General features: G+C 38.7%; 1 protein-coding gene across 1 annotated transcript in view; it reads left to right on the top strand.

Annotated features, from left to right (window-relative positions):
- LOC103798637 (calcium/calmodulin-dependent protein kinase type IV-like) overlaps positions 1-19,670 on the top strand; it is a gene marked incomplete at its 3' end in the record, with an annotated part of 32,238 nt that overhangs the window by 1,667 nt on the left and 10,901 nt on the right. Inside the window, exon 3 of the mRNA XM_009070913.1 lies at positions 19,245-19,307. Coding sequence (XP_009069161.1) covers positions 19,245-19,307 — 63 coding nt within the window. The remainder of the gene's footprint in view (positions 1-19,244; positions 19,308-19,670) is intronic.

The following is a 19,670-nucleotide window of genomic DNA, read 5'->3' as shown; positions in this document are numbered from 1 at the left end:
AGGGAAAAATGGCAAAAGAAGAAGGAAACAGTGTTATGTAAGTTGTTTTCACAGCAGCAATAGCTTGGCTTAATGCAGCCTTGATTATATTAGCCGTGTGGTTAAGCGGTTCACAGAGTTGAGTTGTTCCCACTATAATTGATACACTTTGGGATGTTTTGTTATAAGAACAAGTAATCCTCTTACATAACTGAGCTTTTCTGTATAATTGATAACATGGAAGACAATACTGTAAGGATGTGCCACTGCTTATGTCTGTCCAATTTGGAGATGTAATTATTATCACAGAGACAGAGCTACCTGTTTACAGTGATCAGCAAGAGGTCTGATCTTTGCTCAGGGTCTCAGTGTAAAAATAGACACATGTGGGCCAAATTAAGTACCAAAATGTTAATTGGCTTAAGTTTCCTGATGGATACTTTTAAACAGTTGGAAAAAAAAAAGAAAGGTAGTTCAATGGTGGAGGAAAAAGGATGGGAGGAAAATAGGAAGAGCCTGTGATTGTTTGCTTTTGATTGAGTCCAATTTCTTCAATTACCTTCTTAAACACACAGAAGGGAGCTCCGAAGAGCATGTGAAATTAGAAGACAAAGGAAGATGACAAGAGAGCATATAGTCTGATTTTTCCATTCAAACTGACTGACTTTAAACACTACATTGAATGGGATTGACTCTCTGAGGAAAAGGTCTATAGAAACAGGGTTAGAGTTAGGGACAGGGTGGTCCAGCTTGTTCTGGAAGTGGTAACAAGTGATATGTGACTAGGAGTCTGGTGTCTGATGGGCAGCTCCAGGTTAGTGAATGATGACCACTACAGTGCAGTAATTTGCAGTAAAGCATTAGGAATTGCTACTTTTGTCACATGGGAACATCTTAGATAAGAGCATATGATCCTTTAGGATTGAAGTAGTGTGCTAGGAACAGACTGCAAGAAACATGAAATGCTTGTGAGTGTTCTTTTCATTTAAATAGTAAGAGCAGTTTTTCATTTGGCCTGCTTAATGCATTCACATGTTTTTGGAGGGATATGAGTTCTTAGGAGGTTCTGTAATTTCTTCACCATCTAGATTAATGAAATAGTAATAGGTAATTTGCTAAGTTCTAGGTGGGTTTTTTTTGTTTTCTGTTTTTCGTTGTTTTTTTCATTGCTAGTTAAAGCAACAAAGAAACAGAAGAAAATATGTTTATACAAACCCTTTTGTGTCAATAAAATATAACAAAATGTTGGTAAATGTTTATTTCAATTTAGAGTTTAAATCATTCTTAGCCATAAATACAAATTTTATACTATTCCTAAAGGTGGGGGGGAAAAGCTCTTCTTGCTGCTTTGAAACTACTGAAGCAGAATGCTTCCATTCCTTTGGTGTTTTGGTTTTGTAGAATTCAGGCCAAGTTTAGGAGTAGTTTTGAATCCTTTAAGTTGCATCTATGGTGAATAAAATTTAGTTCAAAGAACTCCTGTGGTTCTTATGCCTGAAGTGTCTGAATGTCAAAGTTAAGGAAACAAAGAGGCAAGTTAGAGTCATAACATCTAGAACCGCTAAAATTAAACTATTGGAAGGGCTAAAGAGGTCCAAAGAAAATATTACTTTTGACTTACAGAGAGAAACATTCTCCAGTAATGTATAAAAATTAAATTTCTAATTGTTCTTAACAGATACAAAAAGAACTATGCAAAAGACAATGTTTATGGTACAGGTGAATAAGCGTGCAAAATTATTGTCTTGGATTTGCTCTTCCAACCTTTTTGATTACTTCCTGAGCATAACTGAAACATAGGATTGTAGTATATATTCACTCTTTTATTTTTGCTATGATGAGCAGGTCTCAAATTCTACACAGGTAGTAAATGTAATGATTTGAATCATGTGATTTCTTTGTGGGGAAATCAATTTCATGAAGCAAGAAAGAAGAAAAAGCAGATCATACAGCACTTCAGAAAAGCTCATCTAAGGAGTACAGTGATGAACTTTTACAGTTGCAATGGCAAATATGAGATTGGTTCGTTCTTCACTACACAGTTTACCTCTACTTGATGACTCAGTGCTTAAGAAAAGTGGAGTATCTTTAGGATACACTTTACAAATATGATCGATACTGCTGTTAAGCTGAGACTTAAAAGTTACGTGGTATTTACAGACAGTCATTCTGGAACAGTTGTTGCAAACAGCATAAAACATGTAGATCATATTGGAAGAACACAGAATTCTCTAAGGTAGCAAAGATATATATGTGCTGTTTATTCCATGAAACTTCTCATCTGCAGACCTCTACCTTCTTTGGTGTGTTTTGAGATAGCTAGACAGCCTGGAGATTGTCTCAGAATCTGGGCAAGTGAATGCCTTCCAAGAAATTAGATCAGCCTCTGCTTTAAATTTCCTACCTGAGTGTGGGCAAGTAGCTTTAAAAATAGTGAAGAAAACAGATGGCCTCTGTTCCATGCTTTCTAAACTAAGTCACTTGCATTAGTTTCTAAACTTAGGCTGCCTACCAAGTACCAAGTACTAACAACTGTAACTGAAGTAATTTGGGAGCTACCATTGCAATAAAGCAACATGCTCTGCTGAAAGGAGAATGGAATGCTAGAACTGGATTCTCTGGATCCTGTGTCCTGGCATATTCCCAGTTCAGCCTGTACCATTGGCCAGGGTATTTCTTTTGATTTCACATTTTGCTCCATAAAAAATGAGATAATATTTATTTGATTTGCTTCTCAACAATGCTGCAAAGGATAGCCCGGTTTTAATTGATAGATACCATGCCCTAAAAGAGACTAAGTATCATGAAGTATTAGGCCCTTTGTGTGTCAGTCACTGAGGCATGCAAGTACAGACACTTTTTGAGAATTCTTATTTTGATTTTTTTTTTATTTGTGGGCATACTCCCACATAGGTTTTGTGATGCTTAACTAATGCTTCTATATTACTTTTTTCAAAATCTGTGTTTGTGAAGCAGCATTCTTCCTGTAGACTGGTTGATGTTCACAATCAAAAGTTCAAGCACATCACTTTTTTCTCACATCAGAAACAAAGCAACAGTTTTCAATATGGAAATAGTTGCTTTGAGATTAACCTAATTGTACTAATCAGTTAGACAATTTGAGAACAACAGAGAGTTTATGTCTGTGGAGCAGAGTGGAGTGTGAGCAAATGTAAAGGTAACAGGTTCCTGGATAGGTAGAAATATCTGAAGTGGAATGTCTAGAGTTAGGGTCTGAAGGAGATTATAATGGCCTATAAAGGCATATATAAAAAGTCTCAATTGGGTTCATGTTTGCATATATACATATATGTTTGTGTACACTTTGGGAAGAAGGGGCAGGCAACTCAGGAAGAGTACAAGGACGTTGTTAGGTTGTTAGAAAGATGACAACTCAACTAGAACTCAGTCTGGCCACTGCTGGGAAAGATAATAAAGTGTTTTTATAAATAAATATACGACAAAGGGAGGGCTAAGGAAAATCTCCATGGTTTATTGGATGGAGAACATTATCACTAAGGATGAGGAAAAGTCTGAGGTACTTAATACCTTCTTTGCCTCGGTCTTTAACAGTAACACTGGTTATCCTCAGGGCAGCCATACCCCTGAACTGGCAGATGGGGGTGGGGAGCAGAAATATACTCCATGTGATCCAGAAGGAAATACATAGTGACCTGCCATGCCATTTAGACTGTCATAAGTCTATGGGAACAGATGGTATTCATCCAAGGGTAGTGAGGGAGCTGGCAGAAGAACTTGCCAAGACACTCTCCATCATTTATCATCAGTCCTGGCTAACAGAGAAGGTCCCAAGTAACCGGAGGTTGGCCAATGTGATGTTCATCCACAAGAAGGCCTGGAAGGAGAATCTAGAGAACTGCAGGTCTATCGGCCTGACCTCTGCCTGTGCAGGTCATGGAACAGGCCATCTTAAGTACAATCACATGGCACATACAGGATAAGCAAGGTATTAGTCCCAGCCAGCTTGGATTTAGGAAAGGTGAGTCCTGCTTAATTGTCCTGATCTCCTTTTATGACCAGGTGACCAGCCTAGTAGATAGAGAAATGTGGCTGTTTTCTAGCTGGACTTCAGCAAAGCTTTTGATACTGTTTCCCACAGCATTCATCTGGAGATATTGGCAGCCCATGGCTTGGGCTGGTGCACTCTTCAGTGGGTGAAAAACTGGCTGGATGGCCAGGTCCAGAGAGTAGTAGTCAATGGTGCTGCATCCATCTGGTATCTGGTCACTAGTGATGCCCCTCAGGGCTCAGTATTGGGGCTGGTCCTATTTAATAACTTTATAATGATCTGGATGAGGGAATTGAATCTGTGTATCTGCAAACTGTCCATCCTCAGTCAGTTTGCAGGTGACACTGAGTTGGGTGGGACTCTTGTTCTGCTGGAAGGCAGGAGGGCTGGATCAATGAGCTGAGGCCAATGGTATGAGGTTTAGCAAGGCCAACTGTTGGGTCCTACACTTCAGGCACAACCACCTGTTGTTGCTACAAGGCATTGTTACAAGGCTGACAGCTAACATAATGGTGTGCAGTTCTGGTCACCCTATTGAAAACCACTAAGTACATATATATATATTCTAAGTCTGTATACAGGTGGCCAGGAAGGCCAATGGCATCCTGGCTTGGATCAGAAATAGTGTGGCCAGCAGGACTAGGACAGTGATTGTCCCTCTGTACTTGGCACTGGTAATGCTGGACCTCGAATCTTATGTTCAGTTCTGGGTCCCTCTCTACAAGAAGGACATTGAAGTACTGGAGCAAGTCCCGAGGAGGGCAACACAGCTGGTAAAGGATCTACTGAGTAGGTCCTATGAGGAGTTGCTGAGGGAGCTGAGGATGTTTAGCCTGGAGAAAAGGAGACTCAGGGTTCAGCTTGTCACCTTCTGCAATTACCTGAAAGGAGGTTGTAGCCAGATGGGGGTTGACCTCTTCTCCCAGGCAACTAGTGACAGGACAAGAGGATGGAGTCTCAAGCTGTTGCTAGAGGAGGTTCAAGCTGGACATCAGGAGGATTTTCTTCATGGAAAGGGTTGTCGAATAATGGAATAGACTGCCTAAGGAGATGGTTAAGTCACCATCCCTGGAAGCATTCAAGAAATGACTGGACATGGAACACAGTGGTTTAGTTGACAAAGTGGTGTTTGGTCAAAGGTTTGACTTTATGATCTTGCAAATCTTTTCCAACCCAAATGTTTCTGTGATTCTGTGATACATATATGTATGTATATTTTATGCACACACATATATAAACACTGATATACACACACTAATAAGATATACATATATATAGTTTAAAAGTCTATATATTTGGAGCTCTAGAGTATATTTGACTCAGTTTTCCTTTTTTTTTTTGCAGTGAATCAGTGATATTAAGTTGCAATCAAGAGGTTTATACAAATGTTTGGTCTCTTTTCTTGAAGGAGTGCTGCTTTTGGTTGAGCCTTCCCCATTGACAAGTGTCACAGCAGAGTGGGTGGGAGAGGAAGAGGTGGAGACTTGTGTATCACGTATGACATAATCAGAATTAGTAAACTGGTCCTTTATTGACTTTTGGAGAAAATGCTGTATGTTGGTAGCTATAAAATTGAGACTTATACCATATACCTGTTTATAGACTTTATGGCATACATATATATACACCTATGTGTATATCTGTATCTATACCTATATCTATCTGTGTCTATCTCCTGTGATGCAGTATTTTTCAGCACTATTATAGGACTTACATCTGAGAGTGATGACGTTTAATGGATGTACCTGGCCCACAGAGAAAGCAAGAACCTGACATAATAGTCCAATTTGTAAGATGTGTTATGTCAGTATCCTTTTTTCTTCAGATTGTAAATGTGTGGAATATATTTGCACACACATATATATATATATGTATGTATGTATGTATGTATGTATATTTAAGGTCATTTTTTCCCTCACTTTCTGTTAATGTGTAATGTTATGGGGTTTTTTCCAGTTTTTCAAAAAGGAGAAAGAATCATGTCATATATAAGTCTGCATGAAAGCAGTAAACTGCACATCACTACTCACCATTAAAAAAGGAGTATTTTTGTCAAGCAGCTCACATTTTCTTCAGTTATTCATTCTCACACACATATGCACACACTGCACAGGTCATTGCTGGGTAAGTAATGGGAAACAGTAATTTCATAATTACCACTTCATCTGCAGTGCTAGCTGTTATACATGTAGATTGTTTTTCCTGGTTTTCTCATTTTTTCATCATCCATGTGATGATCTCATTCACATGCAGTTCACACTGTTATGTTTTTACTGAAACATGAAAAGGAAATTTTAGTGTTAAATTAGGTTGAATAAAGAAATTTAAGTCCATCAAATGCAGTGCCTAAAGAAGAACAAGGAAGTTCATTTTACATAAATGCTCTGCAAAATAAGAGACAACAGAAATGTTATTTCTTTCTTCAGTAAGATACCAGTTGAGTTTTGCTTTAGAAGTTATGAGATCAGATGCCTGTTAGTGAAAGTGGAAATTTGACTGAAATATAAATTTGTTAGCTGTTTTAGCTCTTCAAAAGAAACAAAAAAAATTTTTTTTTTGTTTCTTTCGTTTTTTTTTGTCAGGACAACCTTCAGAAAAGGAAAAGTATTCTCATTCTACAATTAGAAAAAGCCTGTCCTACCTACATAATGTTATTTAACATGTCATCTGCATTACAGTGTGTTATATTATATCACATTGTAGTGCAGGTGATTTGCAAAAATCACTTAACACAGATCAATATTTTTTACCTATTTTAATTGCTGTGCCCTTCCTGAGTAAGTCATGCCTTGTTTAAAGATTTTAAGAACAGAGTGTATGTATTATATCTCTTTTTTCCTAATTAAGCAGTTAGCTAATACTCATTTCTGGTCTTCACAGCATATTTTTCAGACATACAAAGATCAGCTAATAAAAAGAGAAAAATAGAAAGCTCAACTCCTAGTTATGCAGTTCAGGAAAGCTCAACCTAATGTATATATTGCATTGTTGAACAGCCAGTTCTGAGAAACTAAATTATATCCCTCAGATGATAAATTCAGTATAAAAACCCAAACCCAAATAAATAACATACATTTAGCTTTGAGTTACTTAACAGTAACTCCTGTGAAATGATCTTGGGTGCAGCTATTCTTCCACAAACCTACCCATGCACATTTTGCTCCATTCCTGTCTGTAGTGATTTGTCTTCTCCATAGCTTTGAGCAAGCCTAGAGGAGCTCTGTGTGTCTAGGGTGCACATAAATGCAGAGAGGCAAGACAGGGAATAGAAATGGAACATGTAACTGTGTGTGGCTGTATTTGATGTCTAAAGCAAAGATGCAACCCTACGAAAGAACTGCATTTCTGAGAAGTGATGCAGAGGTAAATATTAAGCTATCCTGAGATTATAGTCCTCCTCTTTGGAAATCTTTGATTATTTACAGCTGTTAAAGAAATCTGGAGATGTGGCTTGATGGACCTGTTCTGTGGAGGAGGCAGGGCTTCAGCAAAAATTGATAGTCTCCGAAGCTTGTGCTGGGGACCTCTGAAAGTTTTGTCCCTCTGCACTTTAGGAAGTTGTTGTTTTCAAGAAGTGTGTGCTGTGATATGATAGCTAATTGTACGGGGGAGAGTAATTGAACTTGTTCTGTGCTGTGGAGAAATGAATTAAGGGAAAGCAGTCTGTATGCACTAAAATGTGAAGAAGGCAGTGCTGGAAGTTCAGCTGTTGGAATAAATCATGAACAGTGTACGACTTAAAATGTGGCATCCTGGGTTTATTTTTCTGAAGCTCAGCTCTCTCTATCTTCCCAAAGAGGCAAATCTAACTGATGTCTGTAGGAGAGAGGATTTATTTTACCAGGAAGTCCATAATCTGCATGGACTCACTTGACAAACTGCCTTAGTTCCAGATAAAATCTATCCTCTTTAACTGAGGTGGCCTTAATTTGGTTTATGTCCTTTAAGAAAAAGACCAATCATATGTAGGGGGGACGACCAACCACATGTAGGGAGGAATGCAAAAGCAAAGGTGGAAATTAACACAGCAGCTGTGTAAGCAGTACAACCTGAGGGTTCTGTTACAGAAGGTTCTTTGAGAAACCATGAAGCCAACATCTCTGCCTGGTCTCCTTGTGATATGTTACCTGGTCAGAGGATCTCTTAAGACTAGAACTAAGGTTCAGTACAACTTTCTAAGCTGAATATTGTGATAGTTGATAGATGCAGGGTTAGTGTGTGGGAGTGAGGGTCATGACAAGTTTTTGCCAAACTGAACTTGATCTCTGCTTAAGTTCTCTGCTTAAGTTCAACTTAAGCTTTCCACTGAAGTCATCTTAGGAAGGGCTTTTTTAAGAAGAAAGACCAATCAAACCAAAGCAAAGAAACACCCAAAAAAACTCCAACCTAACAACACATCACCAAAACCCAGAACCCGAATAAATAAAAAATAACTAATAGCATATTTTCTTACAAATGTAAAAAAAAATTCCCATGTCCATTGTTAATCCTCCTCCTACATTTTAAGCAGACTTCAAATACTACTGTTTGTTTCCAATAAACTATTCCACTATACTTTGCATATATTGAACTAGCAGATGTTTCAAATTCCAACTGGGCATGTTTTCAGTAGATACAGTTGAAAACAGCTGGAGACATTTCCATAAGTAATTAGAAATAGCACAAATAAGATGGTTTGTTTTGTATGTCTGTCTTATGGTATTAAGTCGCTTTCATTTACATTTTGTTGGATAGAATTCTGATTTCAATTTATTTTTTTTAAGAATTGAAAAGATTACATGATATGCTAACTTCTGAGGTTCTCTAAGCTATACTCTCAGGAATATCAGCCTGCTGAAATCAGTCTGCAAAATACATAACACTCATATAGGTTTCAGCTCTTTATGAGCCGATAAAAAAAAAATAGTGCTATCAAGAAGAAATAGCATGAAAATAATTGTAGGTTTCTGGTCTGAGTGGCAAAAGCAGTAGATATAGGATTTGAATGTAAAAATATGAGAAAATGCAAAGTCAAAAGAATTTCGTGATGTGGCTTTCAAGAATTTGTGAGAAAAGTCATAATTCCTGCAGATGAAAGCCCTAATTTCTACAAATGAGAAGCCAAAAATCTGTTAATCAGAACTCCAGGAAAATTATTCATTTATCCATTATAACTAATTTCAGTTCTTCTTTTGAGGCCCTTAATGTGTTACATCTGCAACACCATAGTGAGAACACACATTAGCATTTCCATGTTTTATGGATGAGGAGCACATGAGGTACTGAGGTTAGGAGCTAGATCCATAAAGTATTTCCATCCAGGCAGTTGGCACCACATTTCACAGCACATCAACTACTACCTCCTGCATGCCTGCTTATTTGCAGGCCATTCGGACTCCAATGTCTCAGTCTTTACTCATGGAAGGGACACTCCAGTCCCTTCACCATCCTCTTGGCTTTTCATTGGACTATCTGTAGTATGTCCTCATCTGTCTTATACTGGGATGTCCAGAACTGCATGTAGGACACTAGGTATGGCCTCAGTAGTGCCGACGGGAAAGATCACCTTCTCTCATCTGCTGGCAACTCTTTTCACAATGCAGCCGAGGATACTGCTGTCTGCCTTTGCCATTGCTGGCTCATATTCAACTTCAAGTCCACCAGGAGCCCCAGGGTCTTTTCTTTCAAGCTACTTTCTGGTTGGACAGCCCCCAGCATGTATTGCTTCCTGGGATTGTTCCTCTTCAGGTGCAGGACTCGGCACTTCCCCTTGAATTGCATGAGGTTCTTGCTGGCCCCTTTCTCTAGTCTGTCCAGATCCCTCTGGATGGCAGCATGACCCTCTGGTTTCAATCTCTCCTCCCAATTTGGTGTCATCAGCAAATTTGCTCAGGGTGCACCTGCCCCATTACCCAGATCATTATGAATCAGATGTGAAACAGGGTTGGACCCAGTATTGACCCCTGGGCTACACCTCTATTTACTGCCCTCCAGCCCATGTTGCTCTGGGCCTGGCTGTTCAGCCACCTCAGTGTCTGCTTATTCATTCCATTATTTCAAGACTGCCCTTGAGCTTCATATCCCAAATGAATCCCTCCTTGATGGTGAGTATGGGGTCCAGCAGAGCTCCTCTCCTCACTGGACACTCTCTCCCTTGAAGGAGGAAGTAATTATTAATACTCCTGGGTGGCACATGTCCCTGGAACATGTTGTCCTTACAGCAGAGATCAAAATGGTCAAAGTCCCCCATGAGGACCAGGTCCTGATAATGTGATAGTGCTCCTATCTGTCTGTGGAGGGCCTCATCCACTAGGTTCTTCCTGATCAGTTGGCCTATAGCAGACACACACTATAATGCTACTTTTTAATTTGGGTGTTATGTCACCTAAGAGTTTGTGTTTATAAGGCAGGTCTTCTTCCCACCATGTAGTACATATATGAAATATATTCAGCTTTACTATCACTGAGCTGCATGCAGAGCTTGTTCATCCCAATGTTTATAGGAGTATGGTCAGAGTATTGTGATTGTAATGAGAACCTCAAAAAATGTAGATTGAAAGTCCCATATCATTTCTCATCACTGAGAAGCTAGACCTCACCAAAAGCTGAAGTGACCACATATTTTACATGCAGTAACATAGGAACATATGGGATTTTTAGGGGTTTAGTGTGTTGGTTTTTTGCTTTTTAAGTACCAAAATCACAATCAAATCATACATCATGCATCAGACGTGATCTTTAGATCTGATTTTGTATAATTTACCATATCTGTATTTGAATCCAGTGGCCATAAAAAGAGACAAAGGTGAGGCTCCTGAAATTTGAATATTCACCTGTTCTGGTTCAAGTTCACATAATTTATAATTGCCCCTTTTTGGCATCTCCTTCATTTACTTTCAATTTGTAAATTACAAATTACTTTTACATTTACTTTTAAATTGTATGAAGCATCAGGGAACACAGGATCAAAAGGCACCCTGTGGCTCTTGTGCACAGAATTCACGGATTGAAGTGATCTGTTGGAGGGGGAAGCCACTGTATGTTCCTCATGCTCTCAGCCTGTTGAGTCACTTGTCCTTTTTTTCTAGCACAACTCATAGATCCCAGCAGAGGAGGAAAGCTTAACAGGCTGCCATTAATGGAGTCGAGGCATCCTCTCCATTGGCATTGGAGAGATGTAGGAACAAAATCAGTCCTGTAAATTGTGCTATTAGTTGACACATAATGCTATCAAGAAAGTCTCAGCTCACCATTTCCCACCTATGAAGTGTGCTCTCTAAATTTGTTGTAAGGCCTCATTTTCACATCTGCCTGTCTTTCGTAGACATCTCACTATTTCTACATGCTTCTCTGTGTCATCTTCCTATTATAAAAAATGTTTTTCATTTTCAGTCCCTGAAGATTTTCTGCAAGGGATTCCTTTCCTGTTTTCCTTTGAGATTCCACTGGTTTTCTCGGTTATTCAGATTATTAAGTATATAATTTGCAATTCTGAAGCAGTTCTGGGGCATGGGGTCATGTGTATGGCTCCTGTAAGAGTAGAATTACAGGTTCCATATACTATCAAGCAACATAGAAGTGACTTCAGGACCCTTGTTATCAGTGTTTGGGGCTGACCTACCAGCTACTTGGCTAATAATATAAGTAGACATAATGTATTCCAGATCTTTATCATGTAACTGAGGACTCCTTAGAAATCTGAGTAACTTAAAATTAAATATTGTACTGCATGACAGGAAATGTCCTATCACCTAATAGCTCTCAGTTTCTAATGGACTACTGTTATGTCGCAATTTATTTATTCAGAGGGATAGTGTGAATGTGAAGTCACTCATGGAATGCTAGATGCCTAATACTGTTTCCATCACCTAGGATAAAAACCAGATTAATAAATTTTCACTGAGAGGAAATTTTTGGAGGTGTAACTGTATAGGTGAAAAGCAAAACTGCACAAGAAAATGGCAAATAACTATTTATATATAGTCCTATAAATGCATCTATTTTGACTAAAACAAAAGAAGCGCTTACCTTGAATTTACACATTGTTCTTGCATCTTAAAAGTGTCCTCCTCCACACAGCTCTGGGAACAGTAGCAAGGCAGTAACACACTATAAATAGTGAGTAGCTGAAATGAGCAATTCATGAATACCTAATAGCCTGAAATTTGTTTGCATAAACTGCTCAACAATTATCAAACATATTTGCAGAAATCTGTGTATAAATGAGTCAGGAAAAGAAAGAGCAACCAAATTAGTCAGATAGTTAGACCACAGCATATAATAAGGCCTGTTCTCATGAACTTATAACTTGTTTTGTACCCTGACATAAAATGTATTGTTGCAAATGACCAGTGCTGTGCAAGTTATAAGTGCCTCGGGACCCATTTTTTCACCCTTCGGTGAGGCCACCAAGTTAATGCAGGTGAGAAACACAACCCATTCACAAAGGATTGTGTGTCATCGGGGAATATTACCTGTGTCAGGTCACCTTTACAGTTGAAATGGTATATTGTATATAGGGCTTGTTAATCAGATTTGTCAGGTGTGATTTACTGTGCTGAAGTTTATACAGTCCCACAAACCATCTGTATCCATCTCATGGTTTGCCTGCAAATGGACTCTGCTTTTTCAGAAACAGAAATGTTGCTTCTTTAATGGAACAATTTGCTATTGACACATTAACAGTCCTATCATGTGCAGATAGGTCGGTTCCCTTTCAGCTTGTACAAACCCAGCTATTTGCAGCCAGCAGCTTTGCATGTACTACTGGACTCTTAGTAATGTGGCAAGACAAATGCAAGCACACTGACGTGACTGGAAGTATTTCCATGCAAGTGTGTTCAGTTTGAGGATTATGCATCACTTAAAAGATTATGCCCACAAATTGAAAGTGGGCATATGCACAGAAAACAGTTGTGCCAATAATGAATAGTCTACTTTTTTCCCATTAATAGTACAAATTTACTTAAGGAGGCTCAAAATAAAAATTCTCATTATCCTACTGTTGTCGTTTAACCCCACCCAGCAATTAAGCCCCTCCGCAGCCGCTCACTCACTCATACCCAGCAGGGATGAGGGAGAGAATCAGAAGAGTAAAAGTAAGAAAACTCATGGATTGAGATATGGGCAGATTAACAGGGAAAGCAAAAGTTGCATGCACAGGCAAAAAAAACCAAGGAATTAATTCTTTGTTATCCCATGGTTTGGCAGGCGTTCAGCCACCTCCAGGATAGCAGGGCTCCATCATCCATAACGGTGACTTGGGAAGACAAGTGCCATCACTCTTAACAGGCCCCCCTTTCCTTTTTCTCCCCACAGCTTTATGTACTGAGAATAATGTCATGTGGTCTGGAATATACAGAGGTCAGCTATTCTGGCTATGTCCCCTCCAGCTCCTTTGTACCCCCAGCCTCCTTGCTTGTGGGTTGGAGTGAGAAGCAGTAAAGGCCTTGGCTCTGTGCAAGCCCTGCTCAGCAATAACAAATACATCCCCGAGTTATGAACACTGTTTCCAGCACAAATGCAAAACAAAGCCCTATACTAGCTACTGTGAAGAAAATTAATTCTATCACAGTCAAAACCAGCAAACCACAGGGTGAAAACTCCCTGCTGAGTTTATGGAAGATTCTACAGGGCTATGCAATTACTGTTGTGCTTTATTGTGTTGTTTATTATGTTCTTCAAGGACCTCATGTACAGCTTGAATGAAAATAGAGCCAGAAGACTCTGTCCAGCTTAAAATACAAAATTACTATTTTGACCTGGGTTTTTTTGAAAGATAATACTAGTCCATTAGGAGTACAAATGTTGCTCCCACACAAGAGAGAGAGCTGCTAACCTTGCTGAGAAAGTCAAGCAATGTCCCAGCAAGTACAGGCCCTAAAATGTAAGAGAAATTCTTTGCTTAAGAAACTCTTACATTCACTCAAAAAAGGTCACGCAATGAATCGAAACATCTGAAGCAGATGTTGAATAAATATCCTAGTTTGAACAACAAAGTATCCTTTCACTGAGAAGGGTCAGCTTTTTTTAAATTCTGCTTTTGCCTACTGTCTGCTGCCATGCTGTTTACTGAATTACACCATAGTAACTCAGAGAGATAGACTGACATATAAAGCCTCTATTTTCATTTGTTCTGTGGTTTTTCTGTCACACCACTTTTTGTAGCTTCCATGACTCTTTATCACTTACAGTGAAGACTGATGTCTGTATATTGCATTGATGCACAGACCAGCTCAGATGATTTCAGTGGTACTACCCAGCTTTATAAAGATGTAAAAGCACATTCAGAAGTCTTCTTTATAGTGTTTTATCCTTGAAGTCTTGACTGAAAGACTTTGTGAGAGGTATTCTATGTATTTCCTGGGCAGAAACTGGAATTCCTGTTATCCATGATATTCTGAAGTTAAAAAGCAAGACCCAAAACTATAAAATATGCATACTTTGAATTATCTCCTAGTGAAGATTTATTTAAATTCAGTCTTTAAATTCAAGCCTATTTCTTTTTTTCTTGAAACCTTTCAAGAGAACCCGGGTAACCCAGCAGTCCTGTGTGTAGTTGTGACAATTGGGAACAGACGTTTTAGGCTACCAGGGAATTGACAGCTCTGCTTGGGGTGATCTTTCTCTGTGTAGGTTTTAATATTTTGGCTTAACTCTGAGACAGCAAAATAATGGCAAAGTTATAAATGGTAATTAGGAATTGATGCAGTAAAATACAGAAAGGGTTAGGCTGCAGAACAGTTACTTTAGCTGAAATGAACATAAAAATTGTTTATTGGAAGCAGTTATAATAGTGTGGTGACAAGCCAATAATGATTTGCAGCATGCTCCCTGTAAGTCTGGGGAAACATGTTCAGATCCTGACCTCCTGGTTCAATAAATAATTCATTGCTCATATTAGAGGTGTTCACATTAGGATATTAATTAAGGAGCTGGGCAGAGCTAGGGTGAACAATCTTCCTGAATTAGGCAGTGCTGTGAAGCTCCTCAATATCTCTTTGCTTTGTCTGCTTCACACCCCTTGTCTGGTCACAGGGTTATCACCCAACCTGCATTGTGGTCACTCCTGAGCAAAATGTGCCCTTCCATGGCCACAATGCCCAAGGGAAGGAGGGGAGACTGGATGTGCAGGATGAGGCATGTGCTCTTCTTGCTCTCTACTAAGTCTGAGGGTCCAGAGTACACTTGTGGGCCACCTGTTTTTAGGGTGGTGTACCACATTCGAGGCAGCAGCTGGATTAATGTGTGCAAAGTGGCAGTCCATTTTATCTTGTTTCATTTAATTCAGATAGAAAAAACACTTCTACATCTCAGGGGTTTGTACACAACTCCACCTCACCATCTTGGGGCATGGAAACACAGAAGAATCTCAGCTTTCATGAAGGATTTTTCCAGTCATTCCCCTTGTCAATATAATGTGAAATTTATAAATCAGAAATACACTGATTATAAACCTAGTGCTACTTCATTGCATGACCAGTACCCAGTTTCAAAGACACTGTGTTTGCAGATACATATCTATATAAGAGGCAGATGCCTAATTCTAGAGAAGTGAAATAACTGGAGAGACAAAATACTAGGAATAATCCAGGAATTAATACCCTTTTTAGGTAAATGCTTTAATATAAAGGGAAGGGGTGGATGGGGATCTTGGACTGTCTCTTGCTCCCAAATTCATATTGCTAGATCTTTGCTGCTGCAGGTACTTTATCTAGTTAGATCAAATTCAGCATGCAGATGCTTACCTTTGCTACAGTCACACCTCATGGTTTGCTTACTAAAGTATACTGTGGAGCATTGCAGGCTATAATTGCACCTACAAGCAGGTCTTGCAGATTTGCTGCCTTTTAGCATTTCATGTGGATGTCTCCACAGTAAACTGTGGAAATATGTAGATGTGGGTTTTAGAATTACAGGCCATCTAACAACTTTGGGGTTTTTTTGGCCTATGGTGAAATTGTCATGTGTAGGATCAGCTGTGAAGAGACCATAAATAACCATTTCAGGGTTACCTGACAAATGACTTCTCAAATTGACATGGATGTTCCAGAGCACGTTGTTGCTCTATAGGCCTATTGCAGTAAATGCCTCTTGATTGCTTACAATTTAAATTTTGCAAACAGATAATAGAGCTCAGTAAAATTGCACCAGTGTTAAAATCACCCAAACAGTCATTTACACAACATCGCACAGAATTAGTGCATGCTTTTCACACAGAGAAAATTGTGAAAGTAGATTTTAAGTAGAAATCAAATTATACTGCTGAAATAGTTGACCAAAATCATACTCTAGTCCATTTAGCATACATTAAAAGTAAAGATTAAAGGATAGAAAGATAATTGCTAAACTAGTTGAACAGTGATACGTCTTAAAGTTTTGATTTTGATTGTTTTCTCTCTTCACAAACAGACCAGTTCTGCTGAGCCCATTATGTTTGACTATAATGTACTCACGAAGGTCTCACTGACACTGCTGTGAGTAATGTTAATTTAAGGAAAACTCAGATAATTTATTATATATTGTACTGCATATTTAAATCACATCCAAAGAGGAGAAAAATAAAGTTTTGCAGCCTCATTTTGATCAGTTGTTACATCTACACAAGTCAGACCACCATATTTGATCTAGCCAAACATAATTTGCCCAAACTTTTGTGGAAATAGCATATTTTGATTACATTATCCAAATTTTAAAAATTGTTCCTATAGCAACATACACTACAGGGTGAGATGCCTGACTGTCATCCTATCAAACAATTTCTGTCAGGAAGTAGGTACATTTTTTGGAAGGAGTTGAAACAAGGGAAGTGTTGATATAGATCTGTCCATACTAAGTGTGGGAGAAGGTAAGAAAAAAGTGATAAAACAGGCTGTGTGTAATAAAACGCTGTGACTAAATATGGTCCTGCTTTTACTCTGGAACAATTCACATCATTTATATGTGCCCATTTCTGTTGTAAAATCTATCCCAATAACTATTTTCCAGGATGCTTATAAATATGTAACACTCCTAAGTGTGTCTCTGTGGCAGAGTCGCTGTTGCATCTTAGCATCTTAAATTTTAAGTACCTTTTCCTCATACCACCATCTGAGGAAGTATTATGAAAGTCTGCTAGTTTGTGTCAGGTCAGCAACATGATCACAGAGGGACTCACGTACAGCTGCAGAGTAAACACCTATGAAAGCACTACTCAGAGTCAAGAGGAAACATCTTTAGAGTTTGGCCAGCCTTTTCCATGCTTGCTCCCAGGCATGCTTGGTGGCCAAACATTTTCAAAACTGCAGAAAGCAAACTGTAGGTTGTTCAGTCTGTATCAGTGCTTTTGAATGAATTGATCAGTTTAAACTGCTGTCCTGGGAATATGACTGTGGTGCACAATTGTATGTTAACTTTTCTGATCCTGACTGAGATGCAAAGCATATGAAAACAGTTATGGCATGTATTACTCACTAAATCATCAAAAGCCCCTTGCTACTCAGCAGTGACCTTTGGAGCCCCTGGTTGTGTATTTGCATTCACTAAAGTAACCCAGAGCTGATGATGCCAAGGAGATGTTGAAACTGATTAAGACCACAGGCTGGTGTTGACAGCATTTTGGGAAAACTTCACAGGGGACTACTGTTCAAACCTGATGCTCAGCATTTATGTAGCAGGCAAGAGCAAAGAAACACTTGCATTTGGACTAGAAAGCAATACATTTTATAAAGCCTGCAATTGTCACAAGATTAAAGGGTCCTGTGTTTGACCCCAGAGCAAGTGTTTACCTGTGAAGATTATGTTATTGACCATGTTCTTTACCTCCAATTAGGTGTTCAAGTAATGGAATATTTCATTCCTCTTTGATGTTTGATTTCTGCTGCTTTCTACATCCACTGAATCTGTCCAAAGGTGGTTATTCTTGCTTTCATTTTGTTTTCTGGCAGAGCCACTGAAAGAGGTTAAATGTTAATGAGTTTTAAGAGCACCCTGAGGGCTCTAGTTTTTCACTCATTTACACCACTGTCAGAGCACTGTGGCATTACTAAGCTGGAATCATTCCTGACTGACACAAGGGGAGAATCAAATTCTGCCTATCTGGTAGTTCTGAACACAATTGATATTTGGATTTTGTTGATGCTGGAAAAAAAAAATTGCTTAGAAGCAGCTCTCTTCTTTCAGGTGATAAAACAAAGTGTGCATCTTCTTCATCAAAAGTTTGAAGGTAGTTTCTTGTCCCTTTTGGAGGTTTACATATTATGACTGTTAATTTCCCGTATGATGTTAAAAACCAAAATAAAAATGTGTTTGTGAAAAGCCTCCATTAAAGAAAAAACCAGCACAACTTGCTCTCAAAATGTTCTACATGACATTATATATGTCATCAGTTTTGAAATGCATAGTGGTTTGCTGAGTCTCATTTATTTCATAACCCCTGAGTCACCAGTGTAGGACTTTTCTAGGGTTTGTGAGAGTAATGCAAACAAGGTTGTTTCCTCATAAATGTACTAATTGCCTTCAGCAACATAAAAGCGTGCATAGTTACCTTACATACATTTTCCATTCTTGCTTGTTTAAGCATTCTTTATTTCCAGTAGACCTGCAGTTGTCTTTGCTGTGTGAAATACTCCCTAGGTATTTCTTGTGAGAAATGACTGATGTCCCCCAACAACATAAGTCATGCCTGTATTGTTAAAGACCGCGGTTTGAGAAGGGAATAAAAGGGAAGGGCTAATCCTCTCAGTGGTTTAACCAATTACTTGCATTAATAGACCATTCTGATAGATATAACTACAGCAAGCTGAATTGTATACTCCGTGACTGGGGGTATTAGACCTTTGCATCACATTTTGTTCTAAGTAGTTTGTTACACTACTTTGATGTGCATATCCTGTCTGCAGAAACCTTTTTCCAGTACGGCTGCTGAACAGTGTGTAAACTGAACCAACATAAGCAGCAATAGACAAGGGAAGAACTTGACTAAAAATAAGAATTGTAGCACTTTTTTGCTCCTTTCTTCTATATTCTACTTCTTGCATGACTTACATGTACATGTGTAATAATTTTGCTAAATGCAGGTGTTTTTCTGTTATAGTATATGCCATGTTAATGGAAAATTACTCTTTACAATATATTTGACTCGTTTGTCTCACAACAACTCATTCTCCTGGGAGATCTAGAAATGGTATTAATACATATTTTTCTAAGGCAGCTAGAAGTTTCTATGGTGAACATAGAAATAATTTTTCTTTTTTTTTTCTTCCCTACTTCTAACCAGGTAGACAAGAAAATTGTCCGCACAGAAATTGGTGTTCTTCTTCGCCTTTCACATCCAAACATTGTAAGTTTAGTCTTGTTCTTCCACTGGGCATTTGATGTTTGTTTTTTTTATTTAATAAATTCCTTCTGTTCATGACTGATGGCTGTTGTGGTTCACCTATACAAAGCTGGATTAAAACTTTGGGATCTTTTCCTGAGCATGCTAGCAGCTTTTTATGAAGGTCTGTTGAGTTATACTTACACTTTAAAATAAAATATTGAAGTTCTTATAGATTTCAGCAAGAAGCTATGTGAAAAATTTCTGCAAACGAAGTTGGTGTGGTCAGTCCTTGGAGGGTAGGAAAGGTCTTACTTTTCAGTTTCTCTGAAACATTGGCAGACAGGTGCTGACCAGCACAAACAAAACCAGCCTCTTAAGCTCCTG

Source organism: Acanthisitta chloris, unplaced genomic scaffold (assembly GCF_000695815.1).
Source record: "Acanthisitta chloris isolate BGI_N310 unplaced genomic scaffold, ASM69581v1 scaffold10003, whole genome shotgun sequence".
Taxonomy (NCBI): domain Eukaryota; kingdom Metazoa; phylum Chordata; class Aves; order Passeriformes; family Acanthisittidae; genus Acanthisitta; species Acanthisitta chloris.
This window is presented reverse-complemented; position numbering and strand designations above follow the sequence as displayed.